The sequence below is a fragment of the Zeugodacus cucurbitae genome, chromosome 4 (assembly GCF_028554725.1).
Source record: "Zeugodacus cucurbitae isolate PBARC_wt_2022May chromosome 4, idZeuCucr1.2, whole genome shotgun sequence".
Classification (NCBI taxonomy): domain Eukaryota; kingdom Metazoa; phylum Arthropoda; class Insecta; order Diptera; family Tephritidae; genus Zeugodacus; species Zeugodacus cucurbitae.
The window spans coordinates 49,172,960-49,191,252 of NC_071669.1; the positions used below are offsets into that span (position 1 = coordinate 49,172,960).

Consider the following 18,293-nt stretch of genomic DNA (forward strand, 5'->3'; position numbering starts at 1 on the left):
CCGATATTATTTATTTCATTTTAATTTTTTTAATATTTTGAAAATAATTATTATAAGTATTTCATAATATTTTTTTATAAAAAAATTCATATAATCATACAGTTATTTATTTAAATGATCTGCTATGTACATGACGTATAATGGATCTATTTACTTTAAAAAAGTTTATTAAAATTTCCATCTCGACCTCGATCCACTGTGCAACAACCAAACAACCTGCCGCAGGTATGATACCAACATTTCGTTTATTTCACCTCATGTTTTTGCTGTTGTTGTGTACTAATGCACAAAGAATGCATATCTCGTATTTGACTTTTTCGGTTGAGATCATACAAGTATAAACATGCACACGGTCATATGGAAGTGTATGTATGTATGTGAGTATGAGTCGACGATCACATGAATTATTCTATGGACTTTTCATTGTTGTTGCAGTGCTACCTTTATCTTTTGCCTGGTCATGCTGCTGCAGTCATCGGCGTTTTTGTTATTACTTCAACATTCAGTAAATACAGTGATGTATGTGTGTAAGATGCCCGCAAACATTTTCACTAAATATATTCTATCACATTTCACACGATTATTCTGGCATCGCCGCATTTTAGTTACTTTGCCCACCTACAAACACATGCTCACTAGCAAGCAGCCCGACGCATCAAACTACACTGGCTCACGAGTGTACCTGTTAAAGGTGTGACGCACACTCATACTAGTTTACAGCGATGCATTCAGACAGCGCCTTTGCCTCAGTTTCAATTTATCTGTCAATCGGTGAGTGAGAAATGTGTCTGTATGTATGTTTTCCATAGTTGTATTCCGTTTCAACGATGCTTATCCATTGGTGTTTAGTCTTTGCCGATTTTAAACCGCTTGAGGGTGCGAGAAAATCATTGAAGTCTAAACTGCTTAAGCACTTGTTGTTGGCATGGGGAAGTGCGATTAAGACTTATATTGAATGGAAAAATCGATTTGCTAGGAAATTAATTTTGTGCGTGATTGTGTGTGCGTGTCTGGAGATTATTGTATTGTTTAAACTAATGAGGAGAATAAATATTCGTACACCTACAAATACTTTAAAGGGATATTATGTATTCGAAATACACATATACGAGGCTTATGCTTGAGATCTCATCACTTTTTAATAAGTTGCCAAATCCTGATATGTTTTATAAGAACTGTTTTGAAACTTAGAACATCATTGAAAGCCTTCATATAACCGATTTTCTCAATTCCCGTTGTTTACGATTCCCCCCGCAATTTTATTTTAATTTAATTTAATTAAGCTAATGAGGAGAATAAATACTTGTTTATCGATATATTTTAAAGCTATATTACATATAAAATATTTCCACAATCATGAGACTTAGGCTTAAGTATTCATCACCTTTTAATGAATTGGAAAAAATATTATTGTTTTATGAGAATTCTTTTAAGAGACATATTTACAAGACTGTATATATTGTTTTTTCGTTCCTAGATTCCCTAGATTCTCTAACAAGTTTTACTTAATTTTTTACTCTCTTCAGGCCTTTCTAACATTCTATTCCAAAATTATCATAATTTCTTTACTAATTTCTCCTCTTAATTAAATTTTCTATAATTTCACAGCAACAATAAACACATTTCTTAAGTTTCTAGTACCACCCACTTTCATATTCTCGTTCTATTTCTTTTAGAATTTTGTAAATTTAGTTCTAAAAGTTTGTTTGAGTGTACTCTCCACAATTTTGTTATTTTATTGTCTTTCAAAAAATAGTTTTGTTTACCAGCTGTCTGAGTTGTTATTGTTTTTTGTTTACACAAATTTGAAAGAGCTTTCTAAAGCGCATGAAATTCCAGTTAAAAGTTGGTGGGTGGTGTGTGCATAGTGCTGAGATTATAGCCAGCATGAATGAGTGTTTTAGGTAAGCATACATTTTAGAAAACTTAATGAGTAGTCAAGCAAGTGACTACACTAGGAGACGATTATATTACTTACTCAGTTTCGTATTTGAGAGTTTTTCAAAGGATTTTTTTACAAATTCAGTAGTAGTAAACGTTTTAAAATGCATATCTCAAGTAGTGTATATACATATTTCAAGCCAAAACGAACATATTTCTAAGAGGTTAGGGTATGTGAAAGCGAATAAAAAGGACTTATAATCTTATAATTGAAATATACATTTTTTATATGTTCCTTCAAAAAGTAAATAAATATATACGCATTACCATTCCTTCTCAAAACTATGGACTCAGAATTTCCGCTCTAACATCAAGAAGTCTAGCTCCCCAAATTTTGTTTACTCTATTTGCTACAAACTAAGTAAATAGTATGCGTGTGTAAATAGTTAGTACTTTAAGTTTATCTACGGCAATAAACAGATCATTTAATGTATAAACATCAAGAAATGCTCAGAATATTTACGGAAAATGCATATTCATGTGTCATTCAACAGTCGCCACACCACCGAAATGCTCTAGATTCACTCGATGCCGCCGAGAAGGAGGTCTGTCGTTGCACTGCTCGTCGCCTTTTTTTATCGCTTTGCCATTGCGCTGCACCTGAGCCTTAACTCATTTCATGCGCATTTCAATGTTTATATAACAATTTAACGCTCTTCAGTCCAACATATTTAGGTTTGTTGTTGTTTTTTACTTTATGTATACAAATTCGGTAACATTTCTGACTCCTTCATCGCAATATAGCAGCTGTGTGTTATTTGAATAAGTAGCCAAATAAAGGGTGATTTTTTAAGAGCTTGATAACTTTTTTTAAAAAAGCATAAAATTTGCAAAATCTCATCGGTTCTTTATTTGAAACGTTAGATTGGTTCATGACATTTACTTTTTGAAGATAATTTCATTTAAATGTTGACCGCGGCTGCGTCTTAGGTGGTCCATTCGGAAAGTCCAATTTTGGGCAACTTTTTCGAGCATTTCGGCCGGAATAGCCCGAATTTCTTCGGAAATGTTGTCTTCCAAAGCTGGAATAGTTGCTGGCTTATTTCTGTAGACTTTAGACTTGACGTAGCCCCACAAAAAATAGTCTAAAGGCGTTAAATCGCATGATCTTGGTGGCCAACTTACGGGTCCATTTCTTGAGATGAATTGTTCTCCGAAGTTTTCCCTCAAAATGGCCATAGAATCGCGAGCTGTGTGGCATGTAGCGCCATCTTGTTGAAACCACATGTCAACCAAGTTCAGTTCTTCCATTTTTGGCAACAAAAAGTTTGTTAGCATCGAACGATAGCGATCGCCATTCACCGTAACGTTGCGTCCAACAGCATCTTTGAAAAAATACGGTCCAATGATTCCACCAGCGTACAAACCACACCAAACAGTGCATTTTTCGGGATGCATGGGCAGTTCTTGAACGGCTTCTGGTTGCTCTTCACCCCAAATGCGGCAATTTTGCTTATTTACGTAGCCATTCAACCAGAAATGAGCCTCATCGCTGAACAAAATTTGTCGATAAAAAAGCGGATTTCACATTTCGAACCGAACACTGATTTTGGTAATAAAATTCAATGATTTGCAAGCGTTGCTCGTTAGTAAGTCTATTCATGATGAAATGTCAAAGCATACTGAGCATCTTTCTCTTTGACACCATGTCTGATATCCCACGTGATCTGTCAAATACTAATGCATGAAAATCCTAACCTCAAAAAAATCACCCGTTATTAGACCAAATGTGCTTGTTGTCTTAGATATGAGTGTGCGTTGATAGGAGTTTTATGAAATACGAGGCAAACGTCTGCAGTGCTCCGCAGAGTGCAGAAAAATAAATAAATTCATGAATAAACGAATAATGAAAATGTTATTCTAAAAGCCATGCCCAATATGCGTATTAGTGTTAGTTGCAAGTGCATTTATTTACATACATACATACATATGGACTAACGTGTATTTATGCATTTGTCTTCGCATGCCGGCAATTTGTTGCGCTTTAGTGGCATTTTCTTTATTTACAAGTCTGTCGAAGAGATACACAAACACACTCACACTCACCTATACACGACTTGGCTTCTTCTAGCGTCTTCTTGTCATTGCGCTAATACTTTTATACCGCTTGGGAACATAAACAAATATTTATTGTATAAACGCTGTGCAAATATATACATATAGACATGGAAAGAAAAGAACTGAAAGAATGCAATAAAACTGGAAGAATAGGATAGTCTCTAAGAGCTGCCACATAGCTGGCTGACAGCTCCAGCTTCGCAGAGTGAATACACGGCGTTTATATATGTGTGTATGTGCGCGTCTTCACCTGTGTGGGTAAAAGGAATTTGTGTAGCTATACGTTTATTTACTCATATGTTTACCGTAGCATTTACATATCGTATCTACAGAATTATGGCAGGAAGATAAGAGCGCTTTCTTATAAGTAAATATGTATGTACTCCTGCATTTATATAATATATGGCATGTACATACATATAAACGTGACTAATTCTCATATGACAGGCTCTTTATTAGACAACAGGTGCTATAAGGAGGTGAATCTCAATCACCGTGAGTAAATATTCCCTAATTTAATATACTTTTTAATGAAGTTGGAATATATTAACCTGAATATGTGACATTTTCATCGATAAATTTGAGTAAATTTATAATCTATTACTCGATTACTTTTTTCAGTGATTGGTATCGATTGTTAATTTTTTATCGACATGTAGTAATATTATAATTATAACTTATGTATGTTGATGATGATGATAACAGGTCTTGACATCAACTATATTATACTCGATATTTTTTTATCGATGATTGCTTTTTATTGCCTATGGGTATTTTTCAATACATTATGAAGACTTTTCAGTCGTTAATTAGTACTTTCAATCAAAAATTACCACTACTTCGTATCGAGTATTAAGATTATTAGTAAATATTAATTATTTCCATTTTTAAATAGGATTTTTGTAGTAATCTTCAGTGTACTGTTTATTGACTGCCTTCGATTAGCCAGAGATTGGAGAACGTCGAATGTGTAATGTAGATAGAAAAGTAATGTGCACTTTTAACCACTTTTGAGAGGTACTAAGAGAGTAATAAAGTATTCATTTTGCCAGAAGCTAAAATATCACGCCCACCGATTGACTATTTTATTTGCTCATCTCAAATCTCAAAAAAATTTAGCATAATTAGGCACTTTTTGTAGCTTTTTAAGGTCAGAACGTGCATATAACTTACTTTGTTGTTTGTGTCGGCGCCGCAACTACTAAACTGTTATTGTGATAACAACTGTTGCTTTGAGCACTGATACAAAACAATGAAAATAAAGCAAATGAAATACATTCGTGACTACTTATACACCTGTAGAGCCGTCACCTTGGCTGATTTGTGCCGCAAACATTTTTTGATATATCGAAATCGCATGCGAACTCACGAGATATTAAACATACACTAGTAGATATGTATATAGACTTGCGATAAGATTGCGATAAAGTTGTGCACTGGCGTTTTTGGATTTACCTAAATATTAATTTGATATTGAATTCTTGTGGTTTTATTTAGTTGTGGACTTTGTTCTTTGTTTGGGGTCTTTATTAAATCACCAATTTTGGTTATGAAGAGCGGTGCATATAATACTTTGATAAACACAATATTCATAGGAAACGGATTCAGGAAGGCCTCATAAAATAGTTTATTAAACAAATTCCCCAATGCATTATCATACCAAATTATTTAGATGTAACAGAATTAACATGAACTTTTGGCTATATTCTTTTATATGAGTACATGGAAACATAACTTTTCACTTTTGACGTTATTTTAGCAGTACGAACTGTGCGAAGATTGGAACTATGAAGTTGAAGTTCTGAAGTTGAGTTTTGTTCTGTGGAAAAAATAAGCTTTTTCAGGATTTAGGAAGCTGTTTAAAGCTTTACAGACATTAAAAAATGTAAATCTGTTGGTTGTGAATCATTGCTGGAAAACTTTTTTCATTTTACAGCAGCTCGATGGAATTCTTTTTAAAGGTCTCTGAAAATGTAGGATCATAAAAAATGGGGTTAACGGATAAAAGCTTAATAATCGTCATTTCTAAATGTACAATTCATAGAAGCGCTGTATTTTTATAACAATAAAATAACGTTTTGACAGTAAAAGTTTTCCAAAAATAACAAACTGTACTGAATACTCTAGAGTATTTTCAACTCATCAGATTTGGATAATGTAGAGTTTGTATAACTTTTTGTTTCATAACTTTTATCAATTATACACACTAATAGCTTTATTAATTGATTTCACAGAAATTTTTCATGCAAATCTCATATTTTCGTTCACAGGCACTTAGCTTTGACCTCTTTCGATGGTACTTCTACACATTTATATAATTTTTCGTTCAAGCGTTACATTTTATTTGGAAATTGATCTGTTTTTGTTCGTTAAGGTCTTCCTCTTTATTGTCGACCATCTGGTTTGTTGTGTTAATTGCTCATTTTCTTTTATTAACTTCAGATACGGATACAAATACAGATACCATACAAAATATATACGCATGTGTACCTTAATTATAGCCTGTTTATCTGTTCATTCGCATTTTTTCATATTTGTTTGTAAATATGCCTTGATTATACAACATTTGGGATGCTGCCGCCTCTGTTACTTCCATCTACCAAAAACTGATGTCATCACTTCGTCCAATCCTTTGTTCATTCGTAGCTGTTTTCATTCTTACGCACAGTTATATATATATACTCACATAAATTGCCATTTGTAATTTCTTTTCTTTTGCTTTGTCTTTCCATCTGCTCCATTCATTTCAATTAAAATAATTACAATTTTTATACATTAACAATTTAATTAGCATTATTTTCTCAGTTGCGTTTGTGTTGGTGGTGGCGGCCGAGCAAAGGAAGTACAAGCAGTCATTCACACGCAGTGCGACATGCCTAGGTGATGTTCATACCTACATATGCCCATATAAATATACATATGTATGTATTTATATTTGCAGATGAACATAAGTTTGTGTACAAGTCAGCGATCGTGGATAATGTCTGTTACTTGCCGGAGAACAGCACAGTACATACAAATCAACATACATCGGTACATATATACATATATATGTATTATATATTATCTGATATCTTTTTGTACTTATTACTTTGTTGTTACATTATCATCATCATCATGAGTTCGATGATTGTCTTGCACCAACTAAACAACCGAAGTAATAATGACAATTGTTATTCTAACTGTCAGTGTTTTCCTTTTGTTTTTTTTTTTCTACTACTACTACTTGCCGAGAGACTTTCATAGAACTTAACGATATTAAACAATAACAATAACAAGAATAAAACTTAAATGTTCTACTAAGGATACAAATATTAGCATTCCTTTACTATGGTAAGGGAAACAACAACTAATGAAAACAAAATGCTTTCAACTAACGGAAAAGCAAACACATTCCAACATATCCGTAAACACATACTTAATCAAGCTCAAAAGCCCTCAGCCATCGAGGTTGTGGCATTAGTACTCCACGCTTGGAGAAGACTTAGCCAAAATATGGCGAAAGCCAGTGGAAGAAGTGTCAGAAGAAGAAGCGGCAGCAGAGCAAACCGTTCAGTACACTTCTCAACACTATAAAATTAAGTATTGCCTTGGAAGCTGGGAAACATTGCTCAAGTTGTTGCTTTTTTGTGGATGCCACACAGCCGAATTTGTACGTATGTATTGGACTCCCAGTTATGCTGGTGTCTGGGCATGTGTGGCATAAGCTGCTTAAGTTGAAAAGTTGTTGGCTGTGTTTAACTATATGATAACAGCACAAGACAGTAGTACATCAGAGGCGCACTGGGAGAAAACACCTTGGAGACCTGAAAGTGAGGTGCCCAGTGCCAAGCGATAGATACAGATGGAGATACGGATACTTTTTCGGATACACGGGGCTGTTAGGCGGTATAGCCCGAAATTCTTGGCTGCTGCCTATTTAGTATTGTGATTTTATTTTATTTATAATGTTGTTTTTGTTTGTGTTAAAAATAAAAATTAGGAAATTGTGAAGAAAAGACATATTCGGACACGTTTTCATTTCCAACTTCTTTCCCATTAGCATTGTCGACTGAAGCCAATGGTAGCTGCTACACAACAAATGTATGAAGGTTTGTAGGAGTATATAGTGTGGCACAACAATAACAATGTACAGCTTCCGACAATTCCCAGAAGAACAATTACCGGCGCTGCCGAATGATACGAGTATTTATGTACAACTTGTTAGGTTAAATGGAAAAATTGCGCGAGAAACAGGCTGAAAGTTCAGTTTATATAAATGTTAGAAGTGTCGATTTGGTTGTTGTTACTTTTATTTTAAATGTCGCTGTTATCAAATGTAGACTCTAAGTGATTTTTCTTATTTAAACACAATGTTGCCAATTCATAAACCCTTAAGAACCGATATTCCAACTGCTTAGAGACTGTGGCGGGTTTGACATAAGTCTTCTCAATAGGTCATCAAAAATAAAGCATGAGATCTTAATTAATTTTTGATAATTTCAAGATTCCTCAAAACCAAAAATGAGACCTATAGCTTAAGAGCAATTTTGCATGAAATTCTAAATCAATCTTAATTTCTCGTGTTCTCGTAGTAACAATGCAATATTGCTATTGATAAAAGTATATTATATTTCAAAGGCTTCCAATTTTTGACCATGATTAGTTTACGATTTTGATTAAGTTTTGTTTCAAAGCAAAGAACCGAGACCGGATAGTAATCCGTTAACTAAAACATAAATATACAAGTGTACGTCAGTAAGTGAATTCCAGAATTCGCTGAGACCATTATTTATAACAGACTTAAGCTTTAATTTTGACAGCAAAGTTATTGCAAAGTCAAAAGAAATACTATGGCAGATCTCGTCTTCTTTTCAAAAAATAATAGAAGATGTGCTCTTGACGTAATTCTGTCTTAAGATTTATAATTTTTAAGTGCCCCAAACTCCAAGAAGCTCCTAACCTACAATGTTTATTGTTGTTGTTTAAAAACTGTTTTAAAATTTCGAAGATAAGCCACAAATTTCTAAATAAAGTACATTAACATATAAATAGGAGAAGAGTAATTCTATTTAAGCCGCACTTTTTATCCGAAGAAACCATATGTCATATCTGACTCATTAATCATACATACAAATATGTACTTAAACAATATAAAGTAATCAAACAATTCAATTCGATTTGACCCTACGCACTTCATAATACATACATATATATTTGCCTAATAGAGCAAAGCTATTTTTACCAATGCCCCAATCCTTCCCTTTAATTAATCAAATGTTTCAGAATTTCACTGATACGCATAACATAGCGCAGCAGAACACAGCGCAGAAGAATATAAACCCTTGCAGAGCTCACAATTAACTACAAAATAATTATAATTGATAGATTTATAGGGCGACCTTGACTGGCAGATATCGGCTGCCTCATACAACAACCAACAGCCGATTCATGCGCAATTAACTCGCACAACGCACAAAAGATAGAGCAGAAGGAAGACAAGAATGAAGAGCAAAAGTAGAAAGAGAACAAAAAATAGCAAAAGCCAGAGGCAACGAGCACGCAACAGTCAAATGGATTAGAAAAGTTTTTGACACTGCCAATGTGCCACTTCGCCACCGACTAGCGCTCCTACGTCAATCATAACCAGGTCTATTTGATAGCTTTGAAATAGTTGCGAGCTGTCAGAAGAACGCAGAACAGCGCAGAAGATGGATATGAGAATTATACGAAATGTGCGAGCCAGAGCAGGCAGGTAAGTTGGAAGAGTGTGGCGGGGGTATAAGCAGTTTGTGTATATATTTGATGATTCTCGCTTGCCTGTGCGGCATATTCGAAACAGACGTCATGTAAACATTGATCGCATGTTGAAAGAAAATCACTCATAATGATGAAGTGATTTGAGTCATTCAACTCGCAGGCCACCCGCATAATTAAAATGCAAACAAAAAAATGACGTAAGGAGATGCTGAAAACTTATGGTAAACACAGAGGTGATAAGATACAGATGGGAGTCAGTTCTACTTACTCTAATTTTTTGCAGACCAATGCTCTCAACACGACTCGGTTTAATAGTGAATAATTTTGACCAAATATTGAAATATGTTTAAATAAAGAATTTCTTAAAAAACTGAAAACAGTAATCTCTAAACACCCTTCCCTCCCAAATAAGGCCCTCAACAAAAAACCCACACGAATTTTCGCTAAATCCCCAATTTGTTAACTAAAACTGTGTTATCTTGAATACTTTTTGTTGTTCAACACCTCTCTCAGTAAGCCCAGCATCAATGAGTGCGAGCTGGTCTCACATCTGTTCAGCTATGGACATATATGCATATATATTTATATACAGTGCTATATATATCGAGCATTTCGTGCTGGTATCGAGTGAGTTCTGCAGTTGCTCCGTCAGTCAGTCGCATTAGATATTAATTACTTAAGTCTACAAGCACAAAATTGTTCATTAATCTCGAATATTTGACAGCTTTAGCCAGATAAATGAAATATAACACGGACACGACAGCCAAATCACGACCGAATATATTTAAATATGTGTGCGCGAGTGGCATATGGTAGCCCTGTCGGAAAGATTTGTGTAAAAAGCAAAAAGAATCTCAGCGAACAAGTAACTCGTATAAAGACAGCATAAGAAGAATAAAAAAAGATCTTAAAACTCTAAAGAGTTATCAACATATTTTTTTGGTTTCTCATGCACATTGAGATATCGAATCGATATCAAATCGAACACGACTATTGGCAACATTCAAACAAGAAATCTATTTACTTAATATACTGACGGGTAGCTGGATTTGTATACTAGTCTTCAAATAATAAGCAATTAATATATTTATACCGGATGAATAAGCTGTCTCGATGTTAGCTGGGCCATTTGGCCCCTCCAACTAATTCGCAAATTTGCAAGCGTAAATATTTGTATGGACTTTCCTTAGGAAGTGTAGACTAAATGATTTTTACGCTTATTTAATGGTTAGACACGGATTTTATCAATGGAAGTTGGCTACATACATATTGGTCGGTATCCACCTTAAATTAGTCGCTGCAATTTGCTCACTTTCCAGCAGATTTTTTGCAGAACATTATTTTTGTGGCACATATGTTCCCATATGTACTCGTTCCAGTAGACTGTAGACTCTGGTGCCACGATATCCATCATTCATGCCACAATCAATGACTTTTGCAAACTTACACCAACAAAAAGGTGAAACTTTCTCATAAGTTCGCTTGCCTCAAAGCCGTCATATCAGAACGCATCGAGGCAAAAACTTTGACAAAAAAATGCTTTTGGCTTAGCTGTCAATTGCTAAATAAATTATTGTTGCTATTTTATTCTAAAATAAATTTTTAATATTTTATTTTAATAACATTTTATATAAACATTTAATTTAACAATAATTTAATTTTTTTAATATTTAATTAGAAAAACTTCATCGTCTTAGCAACTATGTGAAGTTTGTATGAAACCTATTTGCTTACGCTATTCTCTCACTTATTCGGTTACTGAGCAAGTGATTTAATGTCATAAATCATGAGCTAACTGCATTTAATCATTTTATTCATGACGCCGTCAGATAATTTATGCACATTGTATTGGGGCTGTCACAAAGTTATCGTGTCTGTCTACTCTCTTGGTTTTTTTCTCTCATAAATTTTGCTTTGCATTTTCTTTTTTTGCTAACTGTTTTATTAATTTTTTTATTTTCTATGTTTGTCTCCCTGATCTTTTGTTTTGCTTGTTATTTACTAATACTGTCTGTCTATCTGTCCGTTCATCCGTCTGTCTGTGTCACCTGCCATGTGGCTTATTGCACACGTTTTCCTCCAGCATGCGAAGATCGCGTCACCGTGTCATTAGCGCTGGCGTCAATTGTCGCATTTTCGAGTCATGGAACGCCACCCCGTTCGTGAATAATTCAATAGTTCATGGAAAATTAGTTGAAATAGCTTTTTACTTATGAAACACCCGCCCGACGGTTGGGAATTTATTATCGGCTTTGCGGTTTAATTGCTAATGCAACAGGTTCCATTATATTATAAGTGTAAATTGGGGTGTGCCTTGAAGTTTTAATAAGTTATTGAATAAAATACTTCGTTTTCTAAAACATTATACTTTTTATATACCAAATATTTATTTTTCTCAATGTGAATAAATGTGGTTAAACCGGTTAAGAAGTTCGGATGAAGTCGGGAACTTGAGATAATAAGTATCGGGGTTTATTAATTGATCGAGGATGTGATGAAAAATTAAAGGCCTCTGTAGACATATACGGAAACTTTCTAATTATCATGAGATGATATAAATCCCTTCTACATCTACTACTATATATAATTTACATATGTTGGAGGTATACTGCGCCATAGTTTTGATTCTTTGAAACTATTTATTGACACTTTATAAATATTAATTGAAAATTTAGTTGTTATTGTTTTTGCTGCACACCGCATTTATTAATTATCTTTTGCTTGCAACAAAGTAATATAACTGTAAATATTGATTCTACCACACTACAACAAGTAACGACAACAATTTCCCGGTCCTTCCAATCGCTAAATGCAAAAGTACTCAATTAATTTGTTCGACAACTCATAAATTGGTGTTAATTTTTCACATACTACAAAAGCCAAACTTTATCCAATTTAAATACAAAAACCACAGTGAAAATAAAATCACTTGACACACGCAGAACTTTGTGAAAACCGCAATATCCAACAGCCGGCATGCATTTGGTTTGCCTTTCCCCTTTCACTGAGCTTTCGCACAACTTTTCGAGCCAATTTCCCTAGTTTGCAGCGCTTTCCTCTCACTATGGTGTGTGTATAAAACACTCACTTCTGAGTTTAATGAAGTTTGTAGTTTTATTGTTGTATTTGATTTATCGAAGTTCTTGCTCGTGATTTACGCATTTACGATTGACTCGTCCTGACCTTCGCAATGAAAGTGTCGCTCGTTCGTGGGATGGGACAATACTGAATGACACAACAAAAACCGTAAGGCAAACACTATTACAAATTTTATATATAGCAAATTTTATCGAAGTTTAACAACTTTTCCTCATTGTTACAAATTTTCGATGCTTTTTGTTTTTCCCCTTTCTCTACTTATTCTTATTCACTTATTATTCACTCCACCCATTTGTGAGACATGCCGAAACGTACGTTGGCATTTTGCTAGAAACTTGACGAGGACATTTTTCGTATCCTTGAAGAAAGTTTTAAGTGCGTAGAATTTGATGCTCAGCGCAGTTATTACTAATGTATGTATGTAGTTGTGAATACTCAAATTCTACTGGTGTCCTTGTCAATGAAGGCAAAATAAATTCGTTTGTAGGGAGAATTTGGAAAATGAAGAACCGCTCTAGTTAAGAAATCTAAGTAAGTGATTGCTTAAGTGGCAATAAGAATTCTGCATGCACAAGTTGAAGTGTATTTTCAGGGGATAAGTGGAAAATACAAATGCAATCAAATGTTTGGAGCTTTAATGTATTTTGCAACGCGTAATTTAAAATATAACATTCGAAAGCTTTAAAAGCTTCGAAAACTTAAAGCTTCAAAAGCTAAAAGCTTCTAAAATTTGTTGAAGCTTTTGCTAATTATGGAGAGCATAGCAACAGTTAAGAATTGAAAAGCTTTCATGTCTCTCTAGTTTCGTCCTAAAACTTTCGATTCGTTTGCATTAATCGTTTTATTCCATACTAGGTATTACCTTAATCTATAATTTCCCTTTCTGAGTTTCGATTGCTATAGAATGAAAACAAGGTAAGTGATTTCACGTATCAAAAATTTTATTAATAAAAAAATCGAGTATAAATAGGTCAAATAATTGTAATTTATGTATCCACCATAAAGCTTCTTAGTAAATTCATATATGTATAACTAGGTTGACTATATTTGCCGTAAACTCAAATGAAAAGCTCTCAAATCGACTAAATGCAACTCAAAGCAAGCGGAGTGTTTTATTTGCTTAACTTTTGTAGACGCTTTGTTGCTATATATGCTTCCCACTAACTGTCACCAGTAGGGCCTACCCCAAAGGTGAGCCACCAACAACGCGCACAACACAAACCGTATTTTTTCTGGGAGAAATTGATTAAACACACAAGCTGGCTTGCCTTTGCAACTTGCCACAACAACAGCTTTGCGAGTTTGCTTTGCTTTCGCACCGGGCTTTGAAGTACATGCGCTGAAGCGTAACCAGTTTTGCGTTTTAAAATTAATTTTTATTTTTTATCCCCCAGTTTCTCACTCATTTCCTCGCCTTTTGCCATTTATTGCCGGCAGCGGACTTCCTTTGTGTTGCATTTGTTGCATGTAATTGCAAATTTGAATTTAATTTAATGACTTTTTATTAAATGATTTTACAGTTTTGTATTATTTTGGGATTATTAGCTAATAAATTATTTAATGGAATCCCATTTATTCGACGTCTTGCCACTTAAGCGGCGCAAACCAAAAGTCAACGGAACTTACAAAGTAAAAACTTTCCATTGACATTTCATTAAATGCACTTTAACGGTACACCCACAACAATGTGGACATACTTGCCACGAGCTATTTCAAGTCATTAGCTAAAGTTTTGCAAAGCTGCCACACTCACTAACCGGCTGACTTACTTAGTGACTTGGGCAGTTTACTACTTCACAAACACATTAACAAAATATAAAAACAAGAAAAATAAATATTTTTGGTTTCTGACTCACCTTTTTCCTCAAAGTTGCCGCTCAACTTACTGTCGATCGTCTCGAAGTAATCCCGCACGCTGTTGCATTGTTCGCGTGTGTTTAAAATCTTGCTGGTCGAATCGCGTTGCAAGCGGCGCCTGTGATGTGCGTGGTGCTCCTGCTGTTGTTGTTGTAGTTCATGGTGTGCATGAAAGTGATGAGCACCATCGAGATGCTTCGCCTGGACGGCCGTTGGCAATGCCAAACAACTGCTGGCCACTAAGAGTGCAATGCAAACTTGCAGCAGCGTGAATAGAGGGAGTTGTTGTCGTTGTTTCTGATTTGCGGCATTTTGTTTGCCGGCAATTCCAGCGATTGAGTGGGCCATACTTTTACGTGTGATTTTATGTATTAATGTAATAAAACAACAACAAATATAGTATGCACACTTTTCACTTGCTTATTTATTGTTGTTGTATGGCTTTCGAGCGCTTAATGGAGCTTAAATACGACTAACTGGCGATATTTAACTTCTTTTTAATATACTTTAATTATTCTTATTTTTGTTGTTGTAATTTATTTTATTTTTTGTTGTAATTTATTTTAATGTTTATTATTGTAATTTCTTTAAATTTTTATTGTTGTTGTAATATCGTCGGCAACACGCCTTTGATATCGCACTATGCAAATAATTCACAAATCGCGCTGCCTTTGTGCTCCACCGCTATCAAATATAAATAACACAAAACTGCAAAGAAACAACAACAACAATTAGAAAATTAAAATAACCGGTGTGTGCGTTAGACGACTTGTTAGCCAATTAATTTATTTCATTAAATTTAAATTTCACATTGAAACACTTTTATGTTGTACGAACACTGAATAATAATATAAAATCTATATTTATATATGTACATTTAATGTATTATTTATAAAAAAATTTCACAATAAAAAATATCGTTTTAAGAAATTTCAGTTTTTCCTTCAAAAATCACGCGTATTCTTTACAAATTGCCACCTGCGGTTGTATGTCTCACAAATGTATTCAATTGTATAAATTTTCCTATTGCTTGTTATTATATATCAATATATGTTGTTGTTGTTAGCACTTCTTATTTTTGAATGCCACAACTCGCCACTAATTGTGGCATAAATCAGCGTCAAGCGTTTATTTTTTTCACTTTGCGCGACTTTCTTTCGATTACCTATTATGCTTCTAAAGCGTTGCACTTGCTTTTATTTTTAGCGCCCGCACACTTTGTTGCTCCTGCCTTTATGTAAATATGTGTGTCTGAACAGCTGACTGCCGCTTTTTTTGCTCGCGCGGACAACAATGAAAGTCACGCTGTTGACAGCCAGTCGCGTTGTGTGGCACACAATCGAAACGCTTGTCAATAGCTAGCTAAATTAAGCTGAAATGAACACTTGGCGGCAATGCGCTTTGCGTACAACTGAGCGCTAAAGCGTTTTGATAAATTCTTCTTGTGAAAAAAGTCACAATTTACACTGTCTTAAAATTTTTTTTCGCCTAGAGACTCTTCCTTTTATTTTATTTATTGCTTATTGATGCGTACGCCTTTATTTGCTGGTGCTTGTATTTCTTGTCTTCTGTGTTTTTAACTGTTATTTACATATAGGCTGTTAGGTTTGCCCACGCCAGCAAGCGTCTCAGACAATAGCACGCTAATCGTGCAAGTCCAATTGACCAAGCGCTTAAGCATTTAACGCGCGACAGCAGCTTTCTACAGCACCTAGCTACACTAATGCTATCTAACCACGCGCATTCACAAGCGTTTATTCACTTACGAGTGCGTCTAATTGAATTTAAGCAACGCGTCCGACGGCCGCAAGTAAAAACAAATATATCCGCGACCAATAAACTGTGTAGAAGCTACAAAAGCAAAGAATACGTTTAGAAAAAGGTGAAAAGAACGCTCGTACGATTGTTTATCTCCGCGACGCTGCGCGCACAGACAGCACAGGTAATGCGACGCGACGCGTCTGCAGTCAACGTAAGCAGCGCTGAAGCGTATGAGAACGGCAAGCAAACGGCGACGTCACTTTTCTTTCTTTCTTCTTCTTCGTTTTTATTACACTTGTCCGTAACGCTGTTGACGGATTGCTTTTTACTTTTTTTACGCGTTTGGTTCTTCTACTTTTTGCAGTTGCTTTGTTTGGCACGTTTCTTCGACCGTCCGCTCTCCTGCTTGCGCGTGTTTGTGTTGGCGCTTTTAATGTGCGAAATTGTACATTAAGCGAAACGCTTACAGAATCTAAATAGAATACGTAATTTTGTCTGTCCTAAACTATTACACAGCGCCCGAAGTGTTCCACTCAGCAGCTGATTTTTGTTTTTGATTTACTTGTTCCTTCACCGTATATGCGCTTCTAATAACACTCAAACGCTTTACACCAAAAACACAAACAGTTTACACTATTAGCTAGCTATTAAACGCTTGTTGGCAACAGCGCTTATGCGTTTCCAATTGTTGATTTTGTGGTTGCTGTTATTCTGATCATTGATCTCTTGCTCTGTTTTCGGTTTCTTTTTCTTATTTTCCGGTCTGATTTGATTATTAATCTGCAGCACACGCTCGCAAGTACACACTACAAACGCTTAGCAGAAGAGTGACAAACCATCCACACTAAATCGCAACAACTCAGCGGTCAAATAAGCGCAACAACAAAATAAACTCAAAAGGTTTAAGGTCACTGAAGTTGGTCAATGCGCTGTCAACACTGAGAACACTGCAGCACTTTACAAAAATATACTAAAAACAACAATTTAATTAAATTTCAATTTACGCTAAACACTGTTTAACAGCGCACGGTATTTCTTTTTTAGCTTTATTTTTTTTCTTTTTTTCTACTCTGTTTAAACGGCGGACTAGCGTTAATTAAGCGCTACTACGGTTGCACACGTCCGAACACTCCGACAACTCGTTGGCGTATAGCGTTTGAATGGCAAGAATTTTGAGAAATGTTCGTCGCTGTTCGCTTCGAACTTCGAACATAGTGGTTCGTTTGGCACATGTTTGGTGTTGCTTGTTCGGTTGTGATGTTAGTGTTGTGTGTTCGAGTTTGATCAGATTGTTGGTGAAATTTGATTTTTGTTGGCTGTACAGTGGTGGCGATTATAAGTGATAGTGAGTATTAAACCATGCGCAAAAAAAAAATTAATTATGTGAATAAAATTAAAAAAAAAAAATATAAATAACTTTTAGAAAAATAAAACTAAATCATTATTTGAAAATTTAGAATTATCTTCCAATAAATTCATATGATTATTATAGGTGTATGGTTATCCATATCAAGATCATTAAAATGACGAAATCGTTTGAGTAAAATTGTTTAAAAATCATTTTTCAACTCAAAACAACTTTGTAAAGGCTCCCTTATTTATTATAATATTTATTGATAAAATATATTGAAATTTGTTTAAAGTTGTAAGTATTTTTCTGGAGCGTTTGGAGTCTGCATTTATAAATCGGTGCCGGTGATGGAGGTCGTGCGATGCATCTAAAACAGTCGAACCAATTTTTTTTTAATTTTTATAAGTTTCTTTTCTTTATGAACTAAAAAAATACCGAAGAAGTTATAAAATTCCAAATTTTTACGAAGTTTGAAAAAAAAATTCAC

General features: G+C 34.7%; 1 protein-coding gene across 4 annotated transcripts in view; it reads right to left on the bottom strand.

Annotated features, from left to right (window-relative positions):
- LOC128921795 (division abnormally delayed protein-like) overlaps positions 1-18,293 on the bottom strand; it is a 289,849-nt gene that overhangs the window by 115,530 nt on the left and 156,026 nt on the right. For 2 of the 4 annotated variants that reach the window (XM_054230179.1, XM_054230182.1), the window contains exon 2: positions 14,694-15,402. In XM_054230179.1, the coding sequence (XP_054086154.1) occupies positions 14,694-15,042 (349 nt within the window). In that variant the 5' untranslated portion in view covers positions 15,043-15,402. Of the gene's footprint in view, positions 1-14,693; positions 15,403-15,859; positions 17,622-18,293 lie in introns of those variants that run through there. The other 2 variants (XM_054230180.1, XM_054230181.1) reach the window with 2 other exon arrangements.